This window comes from Lissotriton helveticus, chromosome 2_1 (genome assembly GCF_964261635.1).
Source record: "Lissotriton helveticus chromosome 2_1, aLisHel1.1, whole genome shotgun sequence".
NCBI classification, from domain to species: domain Eukaryota; kingdom Metazoa; phylum Chordata; class Amphibia; order Caudata; family Salamandridae; genus Lissotriton; species Lissotriton helveticus.
The window spans coordinates 1,033,643,405-1,033,670,889 of NC_136059.1; the positions used below are offsets into that span (position 1 = coordinate 1,033,643,405).

General features: G+C 44.1%; 1 protein-coding gene across 4 annotated transcripts in view; it reads right to left on the reverse strand.

Moving 5' to 3' along the window:
• IDNK (IDNK gluconokinase) overlaps positions 1–9,296 on the reverse strand; it is a 159,501-nt gene extending 150,205 nt beyond the window's left edge. For 2 of the 4 annotated variants that reach the window (XM_078675835.1, XM_078675834.1), the window contains exon 1: positions 9,118–9,296. In XM_078675835.1, coding sequence (XP_078531961.1) covers positions 9,118–9,155 — 38 coding nt within the window. In that variant the 5' untranslated portion in view covers positions 9,156–9,296. The remainder of the gene's footprint in view (positions 1–9,117) is intronic. The other 2 variants (XM_078675830.1, XM_078675833.1) reach the window with 2 other exon arrangements.
• Positions 9,297–27,485: the final 18,189 nt, after the last annotated feature.

The following is a 27,485-nucleotide window of genomic DNA, read 5'->3' on the forward strand; positions in this document are numbered from 1 at the left end:
ACACTGCCCTACTCCAGTATGTCGATGATCTGTTAATTACAGCCCGTTCTGAATGTGACTGCGAACGTGCGTCACTGACAGTCTTGTATTTCCTGGCCGAGATGGGGCACAAGGTGTCCCCTTCAAAGCTTCAGTTCTGTGTCCAGCAAGTGGTCTACTTGGGACACTTACTGTCCAAGAGGGGTAGGCAGTTGACACCTGACCGTATCCAGTTAATAGCACGTCTTCCACAGCCCAAGACACAGAAGGAGGTACGAGCTTTCATCGGCCTCACTTCTTACTGCAGACAATGGATTCCTCAGTACGCATATCTAGCCAAACCACTGATACAGTTAACGACACAGGAGGCAGCCGTATCGACTGTCCCCCCTTGGACCCAGGAACATACACTTGTTTTTAATGAATTAAAGAAAGCTTTATGTAATGCACCTGTTCTAGCAACACCAAACTACAGTAAGCCTTTTACACTTTTTGTTACTGAACGTGATGGTACTGCATTATCTGTTCTCACACAAGATCAAGCAGGACAATACAAGCCCTGTGCTTATTTTTCTAGCACATTAGATCCAGTAGCCCAGGCTCTGCCTGCGTGCCTCAAGTCAGTTGCAGCCACAGCTCTAGCTATCAGACAAAGTGATTCCATAGTGTTAGGACATTCCCTGACAGTACAAGTCCCACACTCCGTGGAAGTTCTTTTAAACCGAACTCAGACTCAACACTTGACAATTGCAAGTTTAACAGGTTACGAACTGACATTATTTCAGCCACACATAGAAATCAGACGCTGCAACATTTTAAATCCCGCTACATTGTTACCGTCAGTTACTTCAAGTCCTGCCACACATGACTGTGTGGAAGTTGTTAACACCATGACAAAGCCAAGACAAGACTTGACAGATATTGCATTACCTGATCCTGACCTGACACTTTATGTGGATGGTTCATGTATGAGAACAAGTACAGGAGAACTAGTAGCCGCGTATGCAGTGACTACGGACACTGAAGTTATAGAAACACACCGTATTGATACCCTGTCTGCTCAAGCAGCAGAGCTAGTTGCTCTGACCCAAGCCTGTATACGTGCCAAGAACCTGAAAGTTAGCATATACACAGATTCACGGTATGCATTCGGAGTCGTACACGACTTTGGAGTGCTCTGGCAAGAGAGAGGTTTCATGACTTCTCATGGAACTAAGATTCAGCATGGTCTCCTCATTCAAGCTCTGTTAGATGCAATACATTTACCGACAGCTATTGCCATTATGAAGTGCAAAGCACATACGAAAGTTACTGACATCATTTCCCAGGGTAACGACCTGGCAGATCGTACAGCCAAGCTTACAGCTCAGACTCCAGATATTCCAGTTAACAAGACACCGACACACATTCCAGAACAGACTACTTGTATGACAGTTAAGGACCCTACACAAGATGTACTAGATATCCAGTCACATGCTACCTCTGATGAAATCAAGAAATGGTCCGAACAAGGAGGGGTCCAGACAGATCAAGGATGGTTGACGAAGGGAAAAGCCACATGGTTTCTCCCCGACTCTATGGTTCAAGTCATTATTAACACCGCACATAGTCCAGTACACCTAGGAGAAAAGGCCATGTTAGACAGTATCCAGAACATTTGGTTCAACAAGCATTTACGAGCAGCAGCCAAGCAGAAAGTGCGTACCTGCATGATCTGTTGTCAGTTCAATCCAGGTAAAAGTGTCCCGGTGGAACAAGGTGGATTCCATCCTCCTGACCACCCTTTTGAAGTCCTCCAGATGGATTATATTCAGATGGAGCGATGTCGAGGTTTCAAGTATGTCCTCGTAGTTGTATGCGCTTTGTCCAGATGGACGAAGCATATCCAGTTCCAGATTACACTGCCGCGACCACTGCCAGGCAGTTGGTTCGTGAGTTTTTCCCCCGCTATGGTTTGCCAAGGGTCGTGTATTCAGACAACGGCCAGCCATTCTCCTCTGAACTCATGAAACAAGTATCCCTTCTGTTAGGGTACCAGTGGAAGTTCCACTGTGTACGGCACCCCGAAGCAGCTGGTCTAGTTGAGAGACATAATCAGACATTGAAAATCCGCATTGCAAAAGTATGCGCAGAGAAAGGTGTAGATTGGATAATAGCACTGCCAGTTGCCCTTTTTTATATGAGAATGGTTGCACACTCTAGATCAGGTCTGTCCCCGTACGAGGTCGTATTCGGCCGTCCTCCAAATATGTGGGGTACACCTATGCCCCGAAAGATTACAGACGTTTCCAGTAATATGCTGACAGATTACCTAGCTTCCTTGATGTCTGCCCTACACTCTTGTCGTTCACAGGTCGCCGCTGCATTTCCAGACAACACCGAAGTGAAACCGCACGAAGTCATACCAGGCGACTTCGTCCTCGTGAGAAACTTCGATCGTTCAAGTCCGCTGGAGCCCCGCTGGAAGGAGCCCAAGTTGGTGTTATTAACAACAAGGACCGCAGTCAAGCTCGAAGGACGCAAGGGCTGGGTACATACCAGCCACATCAAGAAATTCCATGGATTACGACCAAAGACATTTATCAAAGACTGCCCCGTTCTCAAAGACTGCCCAGACACAGACTCTAAACTTCCCCTGTTAGAGAAAACTCCGCAGCAGGAGTATAAAGCCAAGTTGAGGTCTAGCAAGTCAGACAGTTTAATTGTTTAAGTCCCTCTCGGGTGAAGCGGTTAGACAGGTTCCTGACATGTATGAAATAGACCCACATAGTGAGAGAGTTAGTCAAAACTCTAAGAGATTACGCTATCAAAAGAATATTTGCAGTAGATGCATCGTTACTCTGTTATTTTTTATGTTTCTGAGTCTTATGGTTACCTGCATAAGTTATGCTTTTCATTTATGTTTTCCTATTTCACATGTACATATGTTTCCTAATGTTACAGTAGAGCACACATTTAGTGACCTGCCTCCTCACGAGTTATCCTATCGTCTTGCTATGCGTAATAACACATTTATCAGAATGTTACACTATTCACACCAGACCAGCAATGCCACTAATTGTTGGGTGTGTGGTCGACTTCCCCCTTTCCAGACACCGAAGGGAGTTCTGCCACTTTTTCCTTATCCGTTTTCACACAATGGTTCGTGTGGAGCATGGTCCACGTTAACGTCATCCTCAACTGATATGTCCCTTTTGAATCGAACATGTTTCCCAGACAAGGAAGGTTTTCCCCACAGAACCGGTTCTGATCTAGAAAATGAAGTATATGATTTAGGTAATTATTCCTCGAATTTCATGGTCCTGAATGTTCAGTCCGAAACTACTCCAGACTCGCCTTCCATAACAGTCCTACCAGTTAAAGGCGAATTATGTGTCAGAAAGAATGGTTCCACACATGTAGGTCTTAGTGATTGTACTACTGTGGTCGAGTATAGTGACAGTGGGAAATCTATTTTCAAAGCCTCACGTCATTCTTATTTTGTGTGTGGTCAGACCTCATATATACGTCTGCCCCTCGATTGGGATGGAACATGTTATATTGCCTTCCTACTGCCACCAGTTTATCTAGCCCCACCCGATTATCATAGAAACACACATCTAGTACACGTTAGACATAGAAGGGAGACTGAGTCCCCAATTGTCGATCAAACTGAAACTGCTCTAGAACAATATCAAGACTTCAATAAAGGTTTCTTTTTCTTCATCGGTCCGGTCCAGAATAGTAAGTTAATACGTAGGTTAACCAGAACCCTTGAAGCAGTAGTGAATGAGACTACTTCCGCTCTAGGTAATTTAACCGAAGAGCAATCTGCCATTAGATTTGTCGTGCTCCAAAATCGTCTCGTCCTTGACGTCATACTGGCCGATAGAGGAGGAGCTTGTAGAGTCATCGGATCTAGTTGCTGCATTTTCATTCCTAATAACGCACCGTCTGTATATTCAGCTATAACCAGACTTCATAAAATTGCCCATCAGTTACACCAAGATCCAGGCACCTGGACATGGTCCGGTTGGCTCTGGAGTATCATATCTGCCTGGGGATGGAAAATATTGTCATTCCTAGGTATAGCAGTAATGATCATATTCAGTTGCTGCCTCTGTTTACAATGTGGCCCTGCGATTTGCGGCTTGTGTGCTACATCCTGTATTCCTAGTCCTAAGTTCCGTTCCAAGACAATTCGAGACGAGCAAATGATGCTATATGAACAGATAGATGGTATCATGAATATTGATGTTTCCTGATGGAAACGTAGGGCACAAGGAGGGAATGTGGAAAATTAAATTTTGCCATGTTATATGTGCCTACGTGTTCCCCATCCTATGTTATATGTACATGATCGATATGCATGTATCCCCCTATGATCGATTAAAGACGCAATTATAGTTGTGTCAAACTCTAGTATGCCAGTATCCAGTTCTCGTGAAAGCAATGAGTATTAGGCCTATGTTACCACGATTTACAGTGTACACGTTAATTCATTGAATTGTCCCCGTTTCTAGGCCTCAAAAAGGCCCGGACGCCAGATTCAAGCTCCAGTCTCCTGAACCCTCTCCGAGGAGCGATACAGCCCCCACCTGCATCCCTGACCCTTCACTTACTTCCTGCCGCGCGGTGCCTGGCTCTGCCTGCCTGTCTGCCAAGAGTATGTTATGCTTCTAGTTATCAGTCCAGCCTCTCGTCTTCACATTCCTTAGCTACTGAACCGTATAAACAGCTTCAGCTATAGTCTAGTCTGTATGTCTCCATGCAAGAGAATTACTGTATTAATATTCATAGAAGATTCATAGCACACGCATTACACGAAGAATAAATGCATGCACCAGCCTTAGAGTCAAGTAGCCTCTGCCCTCTGCCCTGATAGCTTTTAGTTTCTATCAACATGTACTCCAAACACAAGATACCAGATATGCCATAGGTACATGTCGTCCTGACACCGCAGACTTTAGTCTCCTCTTCTAGTGCAGAAGTCATAGCCCCCAGTTCTCCCTGGTAACACGTCATTGCCCGTTTGCGCGCACCACTAGGTTAAAGGTCCCAGCTGCTCAGGTAGCCCCCTCCGTGTTTCCGCCTATCTTATGACACTTCTGTGACGTCTACATCACATGTCCATGTACACGCCTTCTTGTTGCACCCATTTTGTTCTTATCTTTCGCGACTGCTACGAGTTACGCCTACTGCTACGCCTATTGTATGCAATGTAATGTAATGTATTATACTATATATATGCTGCACTGTCGATGAGGCATTGCAGCTGCCATCCATTCCATTTCCGTGCAGGCTATCCCGTTCCTGTCCCTTCCCTTATGCCTGATTAAAGCCTGTTAGACTCAGATACCTCGAATCCTGTCTCTTATTTATTGAGCTATCTGTTTTATTCAATGTATTCAAAAATAGTACCGGTAATTAATTATTTATTTACCACAACTGAAGCAATAAGCCGTTTGAAGTCTTCATATCCAAATGGATAGGTCTAAGTAAATGGGATTATTTTTTGTACAGTGCATATTGTGGGCCCTAATAACCTAATAAGCAGCAGAAGATGTGTGTAATTATATATATATATATATATATATATATATATATATACACACACACACACACACACATATATACACACACATACACACACACACACACAAACACTTTTTTTTTCCAGATTTCAGTTTACAGTGCAGACAGATTTATCTTTGGCGGAGGACAGAGAAAAAAATAATAATAAACAGGGACACCCTCCCCGAGGCTTCATTCCTAGTCTACCACACAGATCCCTGTCCTGGATAGCTGCGAGTCTTAGAAAGATCATGAATACTTTTCACTGGTCCCAGATCAAAACAAGCATTTGCAATGCAATAGGTCTCGCATTAGGAAAGTGTGAGCTATTGGTATTGTAAATGACACATTTTTTTAATATGTGTTGGCTTTGAAAATATATAAATTAATAGCATCGTTATTCACAAAGCCAATAGCTTACACTTTCCTAATGCGAGTTCTATTGGCTATGGCAATGCTTGTTGCTAGCAAGCAAGGACAGTGCTGTTGTGGTGCTGAGTGATGATGTGGTTGGGCTGAGTGATATGGTGGTGTCCCAGAGTGATGTGGTGGTGGTGTCCCCAAGTGATGTGGTGGTGGTGTCCCCAAGTGATGTGGTGGTGGTGTCCCCAAGTGATGTGGTGGTGGTGTCCCCCAGTGATGTGGTGGTGGTGTCCCCCAGTGATGTGATGGTGGTGTCCCCGAGTGATGTGGTGGTGGTGTCCCCCAGTGATGTGATGGTGTCCCCGAGTGATGTGGTGGTGTCCCAGAGTGATGTGGTGGTGTCCCCGAGTAATGTGGTGGTGTCCCCGAGTAATGTGGTGGTGTCCCCGAGTAATGTGGTGGTGTCCCCGAGTGATGTGGTGGTGTCCCCGAGTGATGTGGTGGTGTCCCGGAGTGATGTGGTGGTGTCCCGGAGTGATGTGGTGGTGTCCCCGAGTGATGTGGTGGTGTCCCCGAGTGATGTGGTGGTGTCCCCGAGTGATGTGGTGGTGTCCCCGAGTGATGTGGTGGTGTCCCCGAGTGATGTGGTGGTGTCCCCGAGTACTGTGGTGGTGTCCCCGAGTACTGTGGTGGTGTCCCCGAGTACTGTGGTGGTGCCACCGAGTAATGTGGTGGTGCCACCGAGTAATGTGGTGGTGCCACCGAGTATTGTGGTGGTGTTCCTGAGTGATGGAGGGTGGAGTTGGAGTTGGAGTTGCAGGGTGGAGTTGGAGTTGGAGGGTGGAGATGGAGGGTGGAGTTGGAGATGGAGGTTGGAGATGGAGGTTGGAGATGGAGGTTGGAGATGGAGGTTGGAGTTGGAGGGTGGAGTTGGAGATGGAGGGTGGAGTTGACACCACAATGATTCAGCTGCAGCTGACAAAACTCAGACATGGTGCAGTACGGCTAGTGCAGTGCAGCCCCTGTGTGACACTGAAGAGTGAAAGAAAAGAGTCAACAGTGAAATAAGGAAGTCATCCGTAGAGGGCAAGCTGCTTGCCTCAAAAAGTGAATGTGGATGTTTGCAGACCCACTGAATTTGCTTTACTTAACTTATTTTCACGAATGGTGACGGCTGCGTGTTTCCATCAAAATGCAACTACCAGGCTGTGCGCATGTTACATTTGTCTGCTCCTGTGGAGTATTTAGTTGCAGTGGGGCAGTTTGCTTCTATTACAGCAGACTTACCTAGCAGCCCCCCCGAGCGCCATCGTGAGAGAGGGGGCTGTGATTTGAGAATGTCAGCTGGGTTAAAGAATGCACTGCACATAGCTTGCATTTTTGTGTGAAATGAATTGAACACTGACTTTCTGTACTTGCGTATCGGATCTGCTTAACTTGGCCTTTTTAGAAGTTTTATTTACCTGGCTATTGTTCTGGGCATGGTAGGGCTCCCCCAACAAAAAGCATCTGCGGGCTTGCAGAGAGGCAGCTCGGAACTAGTATGAGGACGCCATGCTACAGTTTTGGAGCTTGGAGGCAGTAAGCAGAAAACGGAAGAAAGGAAGTGGACAGAAACTGAGCCAAGGTTCACAGCAGGACTGTTGACAAACAGGCTCACTCCGTGTGTGCTGAGAGTTCAGCGCGTCACAACACAGCATTTGTGTCAGGGCTTACCTAATAAGTGAAACGCTGTGTTTATGTAGGAGGGTGGTGGCCGGGCGGAAGCAGCGACGGGGGAAAACAACCAGGGAAATGCTGCTATTGTGTGGGAGGGCAATATTAAACAAGGAAGCGAGAGCGGAAAAAGGGAGCTAGGAAGATATTTTAGGGAGGGAAGTGGGCAGAGGAGGTGGGTGGGGCAGGGCAGAGGAAGGGGTGAGGTGAAGCTCAGCAAAGGATGTGACAGAGTGTTAAGGAAAGGAGTGTAGCACGCAAGAACATCTGATGGGGGGGAGCGGCAGCCTTTGAAGTCTGATGCGAGGCACAGACAAATGGTGGTTTGTGACGTGGCTGGTTTGTGCACGCACATAGATCATATGAACTGGGGCTAATCTGCCGTTTTGGCAGACTTTTCGGACCGCTTACTATAAATCGCGACAAACAAGCATTGCGAAAGCAATGCTTTAGGTCGGGACCTAAAAATATGTTTCAGAATTGGGAAATAATTCTGCATACTTCTCAACAGCCAAAAGACAATTCGGTTAGAGAAATACGTTATACTAAAGGTCAATATAGAGCTAAGAAGGTTCCCATTCAGCACTTTAAAGCACTCCACGGGATATGTGTGCTAGAGTCAGGGCACTCTGCTTTATAAACCTGTACATCAATGAATATACGTCGAAATGCTCACACAATCCTTGGCAGCTACGTAGACAGCAAAAACAATGTTAGGTGAAAGTGGCTTTTACGAAATAGACAACTGCCCCTAGATAAACGGAAGTAGACTGAAGTCCCCTAACTCCAGAAAGGCCACACAGGCCACACAACAACAAAAATAGATGGAAAAGATGTAACGGCAATTTACATGCTGGGCTATATAATTACTTCAAACATTTTGATGAACCTAAATGCATAGCCCTGTATTTTCAAATGAGTCGAACCTTTCGAAACTAATTAAAACGAAAAATATCTCGGCTACATCGCAATGTAATCCCTTCTTTACCCCCGATTTTTTTTCTTGCGTGAAGAAAGAGAAAACAACAATGAACTGCGGATTAGATATACAGTTGGGTTTGGTGTGACTGGTCATGGGAACAAATAAAATGATTTGCCAGCACCTGGTAGCCTGTGCCAACTGCCAAGATGAAACAGAAGACAGAATAATGCAGCTGTGTTCAGCCTCTTTTGTATTAGTCCTAGAAACAAGTTCTGCCATTTTGCAGACTTTGAACCCAGAAGGAACATTGTATCCCCGTAAACAACAGAGCACTAAACGACAGAGCACTAAACGAAACACACAAGTGCACCACCATTCGCTGACGCCAATTCCCGGTTTAAAAGAACAGTCTGTTCACTGGAAAGGGCTTACGCAAAAAAATACAGCATGAGGTGCGAAAGCACACACAGCTCCATTTCGTTCGGTGACATCCTGCTTCACACAGACGGTGAGCATTGGTAGCAATTATCAAATGGAAATGCAAAGCGCTTACACTTATTAAAACGTGTTACAGGTATACCTACTTCCCCGAGCCGCTGACTCCCATAATAACGACAAGCATGCTGCCTGCAGGAATGACAACACGGAAGTGCTCTTTCAGACCAGCGCTGGCGAGACATCACTTTTCGATTCCGCCCACCTTCTTCCTCCCATTGGCTGTAATTCCACGCCCCTGAAGGGCGGGGCTTGTGCGAGGGGGGCTCTGGAGTCATGCACCAGTTAGATTGCTCAGGAGAACGAACGTTGTGCGCCTCTTATACGTGAACACCGCGCAATGATGTACTGCTAGTTAGTATGTTGCCAACTCTCAATATGTTTGAACATTGTTACGATTTTGCTTGGTTATTTTGTTCACTTCCTTGCCTCTCTGATACACACGCATCTGCATTGTGGATTTTTTTTCATTTATTTAATGCAGTTTTATAGAGCGCGAACTTTACACAAAGGTGTCAGAGCGCTTTACAAAAGAATCACGTAAGTTACAAAAGGTACACAAAATAGACTGAACACGTTAACAAGTTACATATATACAGTTACAACGCTAACAGGGCTGAACACTTCTACCAAAATCTCACTGCTTTATGCGAATTCAACGACCTAAGGGTTCATATGCAGATAGCAACATAGTGAGATTTGGATATTTCTGATAATCTTATTAATGATTTCATCAAACATTTCAACATAAGAATTGTGAGTAGGTTTGCCACCTGGCTGGTTTTCTAGTTGCATCATCGTTAATGTCCCGCCTGGTACAGAAAATCGGTATCTGTAGTCCTTACATGTACCTACTTCAAACATCACATATAAATAGTAAACAACTTTCCTGGAGCGGAGTTAACGCCCTTGACTAATAATTAAAGTAATAAAAAGGCAGAAAAGTCATGTTGCAAATGAATTGGATTTTGTTTAAAGTCCTATTTAGTATCAAGTCCAGGCCTTTTCAAGCTCTTAAAATAACAGCAAATAGTTCGTCGGATTTTACTACGTGGCTCTGTTATTATATACTTGTTAAGCTACTGATTTCTCACCCCTTGTTTTATTTTCATTTTTTTGAGTTCCTATTATACTGCAATTTCCATTATATAGGTACAGGTATTATTATAATAGAATATTGTAAATTTTAATGTACCTCATTGGTGCTCTTTTTTGTTTGGTCTGAGGTTCTGTAATTCTCGAGCCTGACTCCATTTTGTGTTGCCCTCACGTAGGCCTGTGAAAGAGGCCCGGCGAACAAGTGGCCTGGCCTTCTGAGTTCATGTATACATTAACCAGGTTTCTTTCGACTCTGAAAGAACTGAAGAGAAACTGACCTCTTCACCTGAAACTGACCTCGCAAAGCCAATTTCCCTTGGTTTGATCCTTGTCTAAGATTGCCACTTAATGTTCAGGACCTCGTTAACCTTTAGTTTCTTTGCACATGTTTTATCTTGTTCAGCATCTATTACTGTTTCCTTTATGTTCTGACATTACATGGGTTGTGCTTTTCAATTATAGGTTTGTCCGGCTTTGAAAGATTGAATTGGGACATTCCTGATAATTAACTTTTGGGTTGGGTTACTGTAAATTGGGTTTTTGTTAATGTGATACTCAGAAAATGTGCCCTATTGGTTAGAATTTTGCGCAGTGGGTGTACATTTATAATGAGAATATGGTGTATAAAAGGAGATGTCGTGCCTTAGTAATTTGAACAGTCTCCTAGGAATATACATTGTGATGTATTGTTGGGATTTCTTTTACTAGCTGCAGCTAATAAACTTGGTCTCTGACGCCACCCAGAAGTATTCCGTGTCTCTGAATACCAAGACAGGTGGAATCCGAAGATTTCAGGTGTGTCCCTGGCACCGCTGGGTTCTGACCCGGTTCTTCAACTGGCGCCCAGCGTGGGGCGACTTCAGCGGTACCAGTCCAGGCCCGAAGATTGTGAGGAGCCCTGTGAGGAAACTCTGGAGGAGGGCCCCCACTCCATCGACCCCTGCATGTCGAAAAGTGGACCGAAGGTCTTTTCTGCGAGGCTTCCCCTTTCCGACGGCTACGAAGGACTGCTGCCCTGACTGTCGCCCTGTCTTGGACCCTCGTGTGACGATTTGTAAGGCGAGACGTTAGACGGTCTTCTGGTGGCGTGACAGACATTTTGGTTAAGTATAAGTGGGTCGCTCCCACGACTTTGTTTTGTTTCTTGGGTCTTGATTCGGATATTGCAATAGTCAAAGCCGAGGGGTTCATATATTTACGAGTGTATCATTTTTTGATACCCTTTGAAGTTTAAAACCAGACTAGTGAGCAAGATGCCTGGTCTTGGTAAACTTGGTAAATGGTTTGTTTGTGCTCTTAATAGGGATTCCCGATTGGAGGATTCATGTCCGATACCTCCGGTTGGAACTCCAACTTATGAGCTTTATTCGAAACATGGCGTGGGTCCCATTACCTTTAATGAGGTTTGGGTCTGCTACATTAGGAAGGACGGTGTTTTACCATGGCCCCCACATGGTAGTTTTGAAACAGAGATTTTAGATAACTTAGAAGTTGCGCTATTTAGGAAGAAAGCCCGGCCGGCGATGTTTGACTCTTTCCGCCTTTGGCGTAAGGAAGCCAAACAGTGAGAAATTAAGCAAGCGAAAAGAGATGGGAAAGAAAGGAATATGTCAGTAATGCAAGCCGCTACGCAGTTTAAGGACGATGAAGAAGATCGTGCGATTGAAGTGTCAGATAGACAGCATTGCATGGCCATTGACAAATGTTATCCGGCTTTGCCACCTCCCCCTTCAACTGTGACTGAAGACCCTGAAAAGGATTCTTTGATGTCACATCTACTGAGATTACCACCCCCTTATGCGCAGAGTGCTCCAGCACCTCCGTTACCTCCAGTTGTTGCACCCCTGTTGTTGTGCAACCCCCTGCTGTTGTTCAGCCATTTGTTGCTCCACAAGTGGTTCTTCCTCCTGCGGTGCAGCCCCCTCTAGAGCCGCCAGCTTTGTTACCAGCCTTGCCTCAAACTCCTTTGACTTACACTGCCTTATCTTCGTCTTCTCTTACTTCTGTCCCTATGACTCCTATTCCTCAGACTACTTTGTCTCCTGTTCTTATGTCAGCTTCTTCTCCTTCTGCTCGACAAAGAATGACTGAAACTGTCAATAGTCTTTTGTCTCCTCTCTTTGGGTCACTGAATAGGACCCCTGTTTCTGAACGTAAGCAGAGACGTAGTCAGCTTCCTTGTCCCGAAGAGCGGGCAGTGTTAGATCTTCTTGCTCGTAGATGGGTTTCAAATGCTTCCAGGTACGGTTTACAAGCGGTTATGGATGTTTTTCTACAGTGGGAAGCACCAAAGCAAAGGTATGTTTTTGATGTCATGTGTACCTTTCTTCGTCAGGAGTGGGAAGATAATGAGTTGGGTCCAATTCCGTTGGACTTGATTAATGTTCAGTCCGAATTTGCTAAGGAACGATAGTGGGTTCAGATGTTGAGGTAGCGGTAGAGACAATACTTAATTTCAGGTCTTAGGTCTTGACTTCCACCTCAGTCATTGTTCGAACCTGACCCTTCTGTTAGGAGAAAAGTGAAGCAGTATCCTATGAGAGAGGTTCCCCCTGTATGGAGAGAAGAAGTTTTGGCTGATGCAGCTCATGGTATTGCGGCTGCACCGGCTCATTTTCAGCGAGTGTGGGTACATGTCCCTTGGAAGAGAGCAGAGGTTTTGGCACTTAAGCAGACATTGCCTGACCCCCGTAAAAATCCTGCTGGTTATTACAAGGAGTATCTCAGACAGTTGATGCGTGTGTTATGAATTTAGCGGACATGGATATGTTGATGGGTAATGTAGTTCCTCAACCTTTGTGGGCGAAGATCCGTCACGAGGATCATGTGCAAGAGTTAGGAGAAACATGGGTTAATATTACTGCTGCAGATGGTAGACAGGTAGGAGGTGCTAAACCTGAGCCTTTAGTTGCAGAACTACCTGGTAGGATTGTTAATTTAATGAAAACTTTGATGCCTCCTTCGCGAGTGAATTGTGACAAGTTAGCAGCATGCAAACAAAAGAAAGATGAGAGTGTGTCCGATTTCTTCATTAGGTTTGAAGAAACATTCATTGATCATAGTGGTCAGGACATGAGTACAGAAGGTGGTCAGAGGTTGTTCGTAGATAAATTTGTTTTTAATTTACTCCCCGAACTTTGTAAAAAGCTAAAGGACTCTGAGAGTTTATGGGCAGTTTCTTCTTCGGCCCAGATATTGGCTACTGCACAATACTATGAGAATAGAGACAAAGATGAGAAGGATAAAGTAGAGAAGAAGACTAAAGAATTAAAAACGAAAGTTCTTTTGCAACAGGCTTATCCGCCTCGCCCTAATCAGCGTCAGTTTCAGCAACCCCCATAGTTTCAGAAACCATTGCAGACGCCTGAGTCTTTTGTACCGCGATTTCAGCTAGGCCCTAATCAGTGCGCCTATTGTAAAGAGGAAGGTCATTTCAAGAGTAGTTGTCCGGTCTTGCTACAACGTGTGAATGGTATATCTGGTCCGAGAGGTCGTGGTGGTTACCAACAAGTACCTAGGGGTAGGGGACGTGGTACGTTTCCTCAGAATGAACGTTCCTTTCCCCCCCAGAATTCTGCAAATTATTTTGACCGACAGAATGTTCCGAACGTCCAGTCTGCTCAGTACTACGTTGATGATTATTATGTTGGAAGCGAGAGTGCTGGTTTAAATGATAGCTAGGACAGCCATGGACAAAGAGAGGGAGAAGTGTCCGTTCCAGTAGACCAGAGTGGGCCTTATGTTGAAATGATTACATCAGGTGTGGCAGAACTTTTTCTTTTGGAAACTGGTGCAACAAAGAGTTCTATCATGCACTCTAAACTCCCTGGCGCACCTTTTTCTGGCTTGACGAACGTTTCGGTAGGATTTTCTGGTGCCTCAGTTAGCAACCCGGTTTCTAGTCCTTTGCCCCTTTCTATTGGTCCTTGTGAATTGGAGGCTCCCCTTATTCTAACGACTGGTTGTGGTGAGAATTTGTTGGGTTTGGACTTGTTGAAAAGATTGGGAGTACATCTTACCTTGGGTAAGAAAGTGATCTCTCCGATGTATTTGTCTAAGGATTGCCTGCCTCTGGAATTGCGTTCTCTCCCTGATACACTTTGGGCTACGGGTCCTAATGATGTTGGTCTTTTGCAGATTCCACCCTACGTTGTTACGCTTAAATCAAATGCTAAATTGCCACGCATTCCTCAGTACAAACTTTCCAGTGATGGCGAGAGTGCTCTTTTAGCGATTATTTATGATTTGGTTGAGAAAGGTGTGGTTGAAGAAACGAGAGGTATTGTGTGTAACAGTCCTGTTCTGCCTATTCTTAAGCGTACTGACTCTTCTCAGCCACCTGTGTATCGATTTGTGATCGACCTTCGAGAGGTCAATAAGATTGTTGTGCCACAGTTTCCTGTTGTTCCGGACATTACTGCTTTATTGACTATGGTCCCTGCCTCAGCTGCTTGGTTTTCTGTGATTGATCTGAAGAATGCTTTCTTCAGTATTCCGATCACTGAAGAAAGTAGGGATATTTTCGGCTTCTCTTTAGGAGGCCGCAGCTTCCGGTTTAAGCGAGGTCCTCAAGGTTATTGTGAGAGTCCCTCCATTTATAGTCAGGCTTTGAAAACACAACTCGATACTCTTGTGTTGCCTTCTGGTGCTACTCTTATCCAGTATGTTGATGATCTGCTAGTGGCTTCTGATAATGAGGAGATTTGTAAAGAGGTTACTCTTTCTTTGCTACGATATTTGTCTGACCTTCATCATAAAGTTTCCCCTTCCAAGTTGCAGTATTGTCGACAAGAAGTGACCTACTTAGGTCATCTCTTATCGAAGGAGGGAAGACGATTGACCCCAGAGCGTATTCAAGCGATTGCCCAAATGACTGTACCATCCACACAGAGAGAAGTGCGTGCTTTCTTGGGTATCACCTCGTATTGTCGGCAGTGGATCCCGAACTTTTCTTTGCTAGCGAAACCTTTGTTGGCACTTACTCTCAAAGATACACCACATCCTCTTCCTTGGTCTGATGAATGTCAGAAGAGTTTTTCTGAATTGCGTGATGCATTGTGTTCTGCTCTGGTGTTGGGTACCCCTGACTATAGTAAACCTTTTACACTTTATGTGCACGAGAGAGAAGGTTGTGCGTTGTCAGTGTTGACACAACAGTTTGGAGACAAGCAGCGCCCATGTGCGTATTTTTCGGCTACTTTAGATCCGGTAGCTAGGGCGTTGCCTGGTTGCCTAAGAGCTACGGCAGCAGCAGCTGTTTCTATCCGACAGTCTGCTGGTTTGGTATTGGATAATACATTGATTGTGATGGTCCCACATGCAGTTAATACCTTTTTAAACAGGACGAAGACTCAGCACCTTACTAGTGCACGTCTGTCAAGGTTACGAGTTGACGCTTGTGGCTAGTCATGTGCACATAAAGAGGTGCAACACATTGAATCCAGCTACATTGTTGCCGATTTGTGTAGAGACAGATGATCAAGAACAGCATGATTGTGTTCTTAGGACAGGACAGAGGAGGAAACAAAGGGTAGAATTGATTTGAAAGATACTCCTCTTTCAAACCCTGATGGTACCCTATGGGTAGATGGTTCATGCTTTAAGCTTCCGAATGGAGAGACGACTGCAGCATATGCTGGCACAACTTTGCACACGATTGTTGAAACAGCGCGTATTGCACATAATTCAGCTCAGGCGGCTGAATTCATAGCCTTGACTAGAGCGTGTGTGTTGTCAAAAGGAAAGAAAGTGAATGTTTTTACTGATAGCCAGTATGCGTTTGGTGTTGCTCATAGCTTTGGACGATTGTGGAAAGAAAGAGGATTTCTTACTTCTCATGGTACGAAAATCCAGCATGGCCAATTAGTGAGTGAGCTTCTTGAATCGCTTACTTTGCCAACACAAATCGCCATTGTAAAGTGTAGTGCGCATAAAAAGGTTACAGATGATGTGGGTCGAGGGAATGCGTTTGCGGATGAAGTAGCGAGAGAAACAGCGAGAGATTTGACGAGTCGAATGTATGTTGCAGGTCCTGCAAGATGGGTTGTGGAAAGAGGAATGTGTGAAGATACAATAGAAAGTGTGTAGATGATTCAGGCAGAAGCTACTGAGAAATAATTGAGTACGTGGAGAGAGAGTACGGGAATGTTGGATTCGACAGGCTGTTGGGTTGAGTTGTCAGAGCATCGGCGATGGTTGTTGCCAGATGCATATGTGCTTCCAGTGTTTACTATGGCTCATGGGAGGGCTCACATCAGCTCAAAAGGGATATGCAAGTTGTTGGCTCCGGTATGGCAGAATAGTGGAATTCCCAAATGTGCTGAGAATTTGGTTAAACACTGCATGATTTGCTTGATGCATAATCCTGGCAAGGGAACCCCAACTCCAGCTGGTCATTTTGCTCCTCCAACGTATCCGTTTGAGGTGTTGCAGATAGACTAAATTCATATGGAAAGATGTAATAACTCGAAGTATGTCCTTGTGGTTGTTTGTGCCTTTTCCAGATGGATAGAGGCCTACCCCCTGAAGGATAATACTGCCTTGTCTACAGCCAAGGTTTTGCTCAAAGAGTTTTTCCCGAGGTATGGATTGCCGAGGATGGTCTGGAGTGATAACGGAAGTGAATTCGTGGGTCAGATTATGCAGAAAGTGTGTGCGGGTTTGGGAATTAGACAGAAGTTCCACGCTGCGAATCACCCCCAGTCAGCAGGCCTGGTTGAGTGCTATAACGGCACGTTAAAGCTGAAGTTGGCCAAGGTGCAAGTGAGCTCTGTTCTCACATGGCCCGATGCTCTACCATTGGCACGTTTGTCCACAAGAACGACAATACATTCTCGCGTGGGACTTAGCCCATACGAGATTGTTTTTGGACGCCCGGCGAATATTTGGGGTGTGCCGAGGCCAAGAGAATACAGCGATATTGAGTACCCTATGTTGGTTGACTATTTACATGATTTGACTGCTAGATTGCATGTTCTTCACCAACAGGTTCATGATATCTTACCTTCAGCTTCTGTTGACGCGGGACATGCGATCCAACCCGGCGACTGGATTCTGATCAGGAACTTCCAGAGGTCCAAGAACCTACAGCCGAGGTGGACTGGTCCTTATCAAGTGCTGCTACCAACGAGGACTGCTGTGAAAGTCTTTGGGAAAAAGGGTTGGGTGCATGCCACCCACACGAAAATTGCCGCGAGCAGCACATTAGAGGATGGAGTCTTTTGTACCTGAGAGAGATGTTGAGAAAATAGACCTTAAAATGAAATTCTGTACATTGATACGTAGCAAATGTTTTATAATATCATGTTTTTTAATGTTTTTAAGTATTACGATAGCTTATGTGGGATGGATTGTCTATGCTACACAACAGACGTTGGCACCCACTTGCCAACCTATGCTTTATTACACTACTGTTTCTTTGCATCAGTTCTATACGTTGCCTGAACATGAACAGACAAGGAGGTCAGAATTTGTCAACAACTCGTTCATACAGTTGTTGCATCAGCATCAGTTAGTAGTGAATACCACTAACTGTTGGGTTTGTGGTCTTATGCCGCATACGACCGATAAGGGTATGCCATATTTGGTTTTGCCTTTTTCTTTTAATGGGTCTGTGTGGACTTTACTATGTTTATCTATGCAAATGAGATACGCCCTTCACGTTCCCTTAAGGATAACTCCAGCAATAGTGCCTTGATAAAGGGAATAGTAGATATGATCCGAGATATCGATGCATATAATGCTATCCCTAAGGATGAGATGCAGGCTTATGTTGGTTGGAATTCAACCGGATATAGTACCAGCTTGACTGAGAAGGAGAGACGAAAAAGGTCTCCCCCGATTTGGATTGTGCCCCATCAAGGTTATTTTTGTTTGCAAGGCACTGGTCGAAATCCGAAAGCTCAGCTAGGTAAGAGTGTGTGTGTTCACACCTATGTCTATTCGTCCCAGACTACTCCACCGTTCGTACCAGCTAAAGGCACATATTTTGTTTGTCACACCAGAGCCTATACATGGTTGCCACCTGATTTTTCAGGTACATGTTATGTGGCGTTTTTGCTTCCCCCTACATATACTACGGCTCCGGACTATCATAGAACGAGATATGATAGAGGGGTCTTCGATAAGGAAGATACTGCAGGACAAGAAGCAGGAGATTTCTTCAAGGGTTTCCTGCCCTTTTGGGGTCCTATGATCAATAGTGGGCATATTCGACAGCTTGTCCGCGTTGTTGAAGCTACTATTAACGAGACAGCAGGTGCTCTTAGTAATGTTACATCTGAGCTTCAAGCGGACCACCTTATGACGTTGCAGAATCGTATGGTTTTAGACGTCATACTTGCAGATCGAGGTGGAGTATGCAAATTGATCGGATCTAGTTGTTGCATTTACGTACCAGATAATGCTCCTACAGTGTACCAAGCCATCTCTAGGTTACATAAGATCTCTGAGTCTATCCATGTAGACAAAGGAGACTGGTCATTGACGGGATGGTTTTGGGAATTGCTGTCTAAATGGGGATGGAAGATTTTGACATTCCTTGGTATGGTTTTGGCCATCCTTTTCTCTTGTTGTCTTTGCATCCAGTGTGGTCCCGCCATTTGTAGTCTTTGTGCTACTATGTGCGTTAGGAGACCTGTCCAGAGAGAAGTAAAGAATAATGGGATGATGCTACAGCAACACTTAGATGACCTAATGAAGATTGATATGGACCTAGATTCAGATTAACATGAGTTTAGGTTATTGCCTACGTAATGGCAAAAGGAGGGTCTGAGGTTCTGTAATTTTCGAGCCTGACTCCATTTTGTGTTGCCTTCACGTAGGCCTGTGAAAGAGGCCCGGCGAACAAGTGGCCTGGCCTTCTGAGTTCATGTATACATTAACCAGGTTTCTTTCAACTCTGAAAGAACTGCAGAGAAACTGACCTCTTCACCTGAAACTGACCTCGCAAAGCCAATTTCCCTTGGTTTGATCCTTGTCTAAGATTGCCACTTAATGTTCAGGACCTCGTTAACCTTTAGTTTCCTTGCACATGTTTTATCTTGTTCAGCATCTATTACTGTTTCCTTTATGTTCTGACATTACATGGGTTGTGCTTTTCAATTATAGGTTTGTCCGGCTTGCAAATATTGAATTTGGGACATTCCTGATAATTAACTTTTGGGTTGGGTTACTGTAAATTGGGTTTTTGTTAATGTGATACTCAGTTAGAAAATGTGCCCTATTGGTTAGAATTTTGCCCAGTGGGTGTACATTTATAATGAGAATATGGTGTATAAAAGGAGATGTCTTGCCTTAGTAATTTGAACAGTCTCCTAGGAATATACATTGTGATGTATTGTTGGGATTTCTGTTACTAGCTGCAGCTAATAAACTTGGTCTCTGACGCCACCCAGAAGTATTCCGTGTCTCTGTATACCAAGACAGGTGGAATCCGAAGATTTCAGTTGTGTCCCTGGCACCGCTGGGTTCTGACCCGGTTCTTCAGGTCTATTGCCTTATCATAATTGCAATAAAATAATTTGAACACAAAAAATAACAACAAATGACCAGTATTTATCTCCTGGAAAGGTAGCAACCCAATTGGTGAGCCATACACCAAATTATATAACTCTTCCTTAGATCTAAATATGTACTCGTAGCGTATCTGTAATATGATCTCTTAGTCAGGCCGAAAAGCAACTTGAGGTAGATTAGAATCCGGGTCCCTGAACTGGAAATTAAGTCTCAGAGGAATTGAGTTGTGAAGGCATCCGTCCTATAAACAGGTATGGCATACAGTGCAGGGCACCGTGAAGAACCATGAAGAACACCAGTGTGTAGTGTCAGTTGCAGTCACAATATTCTGGCAGTGAACCCTCTGGTCTACGACCCAGGCTCAGATCCACGAAAAATGCTAACAAAAATTAGAGTCTTTTATATTAGGGTCTCTCTCTCTGCCTCTCTGCCCCTGCACACAGTCTCAGTGGAATGAGAGGCTTTGGTGCCTACTAATATGTAATTCCTCCCGCAAAAAAAAACATATTTTGCTATAAGCCAATCACTCATCAAGATCCACTGACCCTCTTGAGGTTCTGCAGAACGCACATTGGTAGAAGGAGAAAATAATCCCTTGTTCAGAAATGGTTGTTTATATTTCAAATTGGAGCTCAAAATTCTCGTCCAATCAAGGCCTGCCAACTATCCGTTAAATTGTAGTCAAGATATTGTTACATCCTGAGAGTTGGGCTTATGTCTTTTGTTATTATATGTATTTTAACGTCAACAATTGGATTTTACCACAATTATGTACACATCACGCAATTGATAGGTGTTCTATATGACTTTTTCTTCTCCCTCATTTCCTCTGTATTGCTTCTCATTATTAAAAAAAACTAATAAAGCTTCTTGAACAAAAAAAGATATTATGGTATGTATGTATTCTTACCACCTCTTGGTTGGGTGCGGATGGTGTGGTAAGTTGTTGGCAGAGAGTCGTCTTAGCAGTTAGTTTATGTCGGAAGTGCTTTCATGGTGTAATTGATGTCCACTAAGGTATGGTTACTGTGTTATGGGATCCAGCCCTTAGTAGTTTGAGGAGTGAAAGAAAGTGTGAGGGATAGACATGCAATTTATGGTTTGAGATATGCTGGCAGAATTACATAGCTCTGGTGGTCCCACTTAATTATTTGTGGTTATAAGAGAGAAGATGGCTCTGTTGCTGCATTAAGGCCAACCATATTCCTATCGTGTAAGGATAGACAGGTATTCGGAGGAGGGAAGACTGCATCAAAGATCTGCCCGTGATGGACTGTGATACAGTCTGCTAGGTGATCATCAAGGTAGGAACATATGTGAAGGTCAGAGTATATAGCTAATGGGACCTTCAGTATGAGACAAAGGGGGCTGATTTAATTCTTGGCAGTAAAGATACTCTGTTTCATTGGCGAATGAGTATCCATATTGTCAACAATGTGGTCTGCCCACTGAATTTAAATGTGGGTGGACCTTATGGTTAATCGTGATGGAGAGTACTCTGTTTCCGCAGTGATTAGTCTGCTCCTATGACCCTTCAGAATGAGGGCTGACATGTCATTCCGTTCCCCTAATTTAGACTGGCAGAATGACAAGTCAGTTTTCACTGCCCTGTTACAGCCAGGAAAACCCTGGCTGTGTGATGGTAGCATTGCATTTTTTATATAAAAAAAAAAAAAAGAAATCCAGTTTCGGGATTTTCTTTTTGAAAACAAAAAAGAAACATGTTTGGTACATGACTCTGTCCCGTTGATGGAACATTGTACCAAACAGACACATACATTGACAGGAACCGCCATGATGGCGTTTCCTGCCAATGCTTTATAAATGACCGCCAGCTTGGCTGTAATTTATAAATCTGGTGGGAGTCCCTCCACCAGGGTGTAAGAGTCATTTACTTCATCACCCTGGTGGAACAATGGGCCGTTTGCCAATATATAAATGAGACTCCTAGTTAGAATCCACCACTGACTAGCAGATCATTACATAGTATGCATACTTTGTAGTGGGTCTTGTGACTTTAAAGTGGTTAGTTGCAGCGTTCTGGAATAGACACAGGGCTGGATTTAGCACTGGTCCCGGTGCAACAATATTTTTTGGCACCCCTCCCCCCGTGACCTCCTTCTCCATGAATTCCCTCACTTACACTTTCCAACAGTTCACCTCATCTTTCCATAACCTCTCTCTGGCAAAAATTTCATTTTTATAGTGCTACTCATAGTTCACTCACACAGTTCTGTGATCTGCATGTACATGCTCTTTGCAGCAGGCACATTAATCCTCTGGGCTACTTTATGATTAGCCAAAACTGCCACTAGACAGAATTTTGATCTCTCACCAGTAGGAACATTAATTTTCAGAGTTATCTTGACATTTTTATTGTGCCTAAAAACTGCTGGACAGACAAGGAGTTCATATGCTTAAAACCCAAAAGTTATTTTTAAACACATTACCCCCCCCACCAAATTCAGCTCCAGATGCGGCTGCACCTGTCGCACAGCCCTAAAGCCGGGCCTGGATAGACACTCGCTGATAGGGCCATTCCAAAATTGTTTCATCTCATTTCTGTCTGTGCTAAAATGGGATTGATGTTTATCATGTAGCTTGTCTTGGTTACAATCAGCTATGAGACCGTGGGTGTTTAACAGAGCAACAGGCCATCAATCAGATATGTCAGACAAAAAGCTGTGCTCATTTTAGGTTTCTGGAGATGTATGCTCACTTCTGGGAAGCCCAAGTATTGGGAGCGGGGAGTGGATAGGTTACTGAAGGTAACATGATCTGCCATTATGAAGACAAAAATCACCCTCCCTGGGCCTTCCATGTCAGAGGAACTCTAGAGGGGTGTGGGGGAGGGATGGATGACACTAGATTCTACAGATAGTGCCAGAGCCATGCATTATTCTCAACTCCTGCTAAAAGCAAGCACACAGCGGAGGCCACACATATGTTCTGTATATAAACTTGTGCCAAGCTTTTGTTAAAGAAATACATAGTTGAGGCAACAGACAAGCAAACATGCAGGTGCATAGCTAGACTGCAGACACACACACAACTCAGCTCAGGCCACATGTGCACAGCTCCGGCTACAGACATGCTAAGTGCTTATGCTATGTATTTATTTGATATTGTAACAAAATCATTACAACAAATTCTCTTTACAGCCACAGAACAGGGTACATGTGTAATTTTCAGTTAAGGTGGGAATGTACAGATGTGTTACTACATTTGATTGGTGGTGGATGTTGAACATGGGCATAACAGTATTGATATTTTCATATATACGGTGCCATATGTAGGGGGTAATTTAAGATTTTTGTGGGTTGTTAGCCCTGCTGTAAATTGGTGGGTAGAGCTGATGGACTCGTCAGCACTAGTGGGCTGGTAGGTCACCTGCCAAACAATAAATAACCCCTTAGAGGAGAAGTAAGGTATGGATGTATGGATGTGGTTTAGTATTGAGATTCTTGTAACATGAGGTGTTCCTTAAAAAGGTACTTAGGTCGAGCTCAACATAACCAGGCCTCCTGGATTTGCTGAACAAGCAACTGGTCATGTATATCTGTGCAGCTCAAACTGCACTCTTGTGCTGGTCAGCTGCATGGTGCATGGCATAGGCATAGCTGGAGCTCAAGTGTACAGATAGGGTCAAAGATTTGTGCATAGCATAAGGTGATGGACATGAATATGCGCCTACTGTAGATCTATTTGATATGCTCAAAGCTGTGACTACTGCTGGAGGAAAAATCTGAGAAAGAAAAACCAAAACACAATTGACAAAGTTATACAGGTTTACTTAAATATTGCAGGGGATACCAGTCACCTCCATGGAGATGCAATCTGATGTCCGAAGTACTGCCCACAGGCAGCACAATTTATAGGTAGAAACCACAAACAACAATAGAAAGTACAACGTCAAATGACATATTGACCTCCCATGATGACAAACAGGAACCCACCGTGTGGGTGTAGGTTCTCGGAATTTAAGCATACAAAAGCGCATGTTTATGTAACCACACAACGTGTGGTCAATCTTGCTAACATACTAGCTGGGTCAAGCTATCTGATCTTTATGCGTGGTTTCTTTTGCAAAGCTACCTGACCTTTAGGTGTGGAAGTGTGGATTCTATAGAAGTGTGCACAAGCGCATCAGTATATTCTAAGGCATAATGAGACATTTGGTGTCTCATTCTGTGTACATGTTCACAGGCAGGGGTGTAAGAAACAGCAGCGCTGATAGAGAGGAACCAGGCCCTAATGTGATTGGTGCATCTTGGCTCATTTTTCTAGCAGATGATGATTGTGGTGACCTATTTTGTGACCTATTTGGTATGATGGCCCCTCTGCACTAAACACCAAATGTTCTGTCAAGTTTCCTGAAACTGAAGGGAAATGTAACCTATTTCGTTCAGCAACTCAGCTGAACTAACCACAAGATGTTCTGTTCTAGTTTCCTATCACTAAACTGTGATGCGACCTGTCTAAATCTGCTGAACCCACTGCTTTTCACCATGTATTTCTTTCCATGTATGGGCTTGTCACTTATTACATAGGATTAAAACTTTCTCTAACCTGAAAGGTCCATATGGGGGTCTGGGGTCTTAGATCTGTGTGGGTCTCAAAGAGATGCATCACATTCTTCCCTCTATCACTACTTACATGTGCTCAACTTAACTGAGGGGCCTACACTACTGCAGCTAAAGTGTCAGATATGTTCACAGCTCCAGATATGAAGGCTGCTCGAGTTACACACACTTCTCAGGCTATATATCGGAAGGTGGAGTATTATGTGGTGATACTGGTTAGGCTTTACCATACAATACTCTCACAGACCCCAAAGATGGTCCTTGTATTCACACTAATAAATCCTAAGCTCAGTCATGGTAGTGTGGCAAACAGCAGTAAGGCTTTATGAGAGGAAGACGTGTTAAGCATTTTAGAGTACCAATATGGACGCTAAGTAATTGACACAACTTGACAGAAATCCAACGCCAATTAATAAAAATACAGTGTATTTTTATCTTAATTTAGGCAGCAAAATAAACGTGATCAGATGCATATAACCGGAGTTATGGATTTTAGAAGAAAACATAAACCACAGCCATTCAGTACTGCAGAACGTTTGTATTGTGGTCAATGGGAAAAAGTGGTAGTGACAATTTTGTGTGACTGACATGGATTTGTGACATGACATGGCACAGTCAAAAGTAAAAAAAAAAAAAAAAAGTCAAAAGTAGGTCAAGTTGCGTGGAACCCAAGGAGGTTAAGGGTGATGTGGGTACCAGGACCAAGCCACGACAGTCAGTTCAATTTTACCTGGCCCATGGAGATCAGGTGCAGAGTTGTCCTGGCTGTCCCTGGTGCTGAATGGGAGCTGCAGGAGAGCTGGTTCTTACTGCTTACATGGTGCTACGGTGAGAAAAATGCCAAAACACAACAACAAGGCCACTGCTGATGTTGGATGAAAATCACATGCAGTTCCCTCTAGCTGCAAAGTCGAGTGAATGGGTCAGTTGCTGAACTGGCGACCAATAAACCTTGGCGGCGTTAAGTACAGTAGATGGTTACTTTGATGTTCGGTGTTCCCGGGGAACACAGTAACTGACTGAAACTTTAAGGAAGGTAGGACTAGAATTCTTACAATGTACTAGACCATCTGAATTTTGGATTTGGGCAATCCCTCAGAGGGCCCACGATTCTTTGGATCCAGAATATTGTTTTACCTGCAGTTTGCAGGGGAATAGTACCACCAGACCAGTGGAGTCTGCAGGTGCTTCAGGCTCTCATAGGGATCCCTCTGTCTGGGAGAACTGAATTCAGCCTAGGACAAGTCTCGATTAGGCAGTTCCAGGAGCATTGCCACAGGCACAGGGTATCCATCTTTTGGTTGTAGCAAGTCCTGTTGCAACAGACACAGGTTTCTTCTTTGTCCCCTTCGATGCAAGTTGATTCAGAACTGAGATTTTGGTGTCAGGGATAGCCCTTTAATTCCTGATTTAGGAGTGTTAGGGGTGTGTGTGTGTGAATGACCTATAGGCTATGGACTGTATATCACATATAGTGTTCTTTAATGGTAAAGGCCACTATAGGAACATACAAGCTTCCACGTACAGATCCACACCTTTAATATAATGCATTCTGCCTCCTGGGCTTTGAAAGACCTTCCTTAGGGTTGACTGGCATATATTAAAAATAGTGCATTGACTTTGGTGCACATGGTCAGGGAAAAGCCGAGTTCGAGCAGCATAAATTATCCCTGCAGTTTGCAATGGCAGGCCTGCTGTCAGGAGTTTACTTGGATCATTCAGGGTGACACAATCAGTGCTGCAAGCCCTGGGGACCCTTTACCATCCATGCCCTGGGTACCACTGCTACCATATACAAGGGACTTGTAACATGGGTAAAGTCCTTGTCAATTGGGGTTGCCAATTTACACAAAACAGTTTTAGAGCGAACACTGGCACTGGGATCTGCTTAGCAGGCTCCAGTGCACACTCAGAATCATAAATATCAGCATTGGAGCAAAAAGTAGAGGGGTGACTATACAGAAAGGGCAATTTCCTACACTATATGCATCAAGGCTTTATGAGGTACATACAAGTTCATACATGTGCACATAACAGGCTGCAGATATACACACTGCTCAGGCTACATACACAAATGCAGTTTGGGCTACATTTGTGTGTACTGCTCAGTCTAAAGACATGCTCACCGCCCAGGCAACAGAAATGAACACCTCTTAGACTATAGATGTTCACAGCATGGGTTACAGACATGAGCAGTACCTGCCCAGTGACTGAGAGATGCATTCCTAAAGCCATGTAATACCTAATATGAATGCAAGACTCACTACTGAAGAAGTGCATATGTAGTCTGAAGGGTTAAGCAATGTGGAACAAGGCCTGAACTTGCAAATCCATGTCAGTCACAAGACTACCTTTCACTCACTCTGAACACTCACTTAGTTAGTGTTGGTGTCATGGGATGGGAGTACGATTCCTGAAGATGGTATCATGTCCCAGTGCTCAGTGAAGTATATTGAATAAATCTAATAGTATTTCAATATACAACAGAATGTTTCCTTAGTCTAAGAGCTTTGATACAAAGGCATATATAAAAGACTCCATGTTGGAGGCCACAAATGCTGGTGGACTCATGCCTTGGTTTCACCTTAGATATTGAGTTGCCTTCTTTAATCTACATGTTATGGTATAGGTATTTATGGAGCACTAACTAACCTTGAAGAGGCACAGAATGTGGTGCCACAGCGGTGGAGACTGTCTGGTGGTGCAGTGTGTCACCCCTTTCAACTGATACTCTGACAACGTGCTGTTAGTTGTACTTGACTGTGTGATCCATTAAAAAGCCTGGGATATTAAAGGCGGTGTCCCAGAGAACATTGCGGGTGGAACAGAAGCACTTTTCCCCACGTTAAACCCATCAAATCCAGAGCCTCTCTTTCTCTTACTGACTGTATGAAGGGGATCTCCTAAAGCGAAAGAGTAAACCATCTCAAAAGAATCACTTACTTTTTTAAAGTTAACTCTCTAAGATTCCTACTCCATACATAACCTGAAAATGTTACTTTAAAAAAAACAGAAGACCAGAAACACCAGCCCAGATTAACTAAAATTTTGCCTCGCAGTTGTGCCACTTTTATGGCACAGCCTCGATGCAATGCTTATTTTGGAATTACAAAGCCACACACAGCCCAAAGTGCAAGGCCTTGCATGGCTTTTTAAAATAAATAAATGACGCATGCATTACCTTGAGTCAGGTGGGTATTACATGGGTGGAGCATGGGCGTTTCAATGCATCCACCCATGTATTTTGTTCCATGCATTCA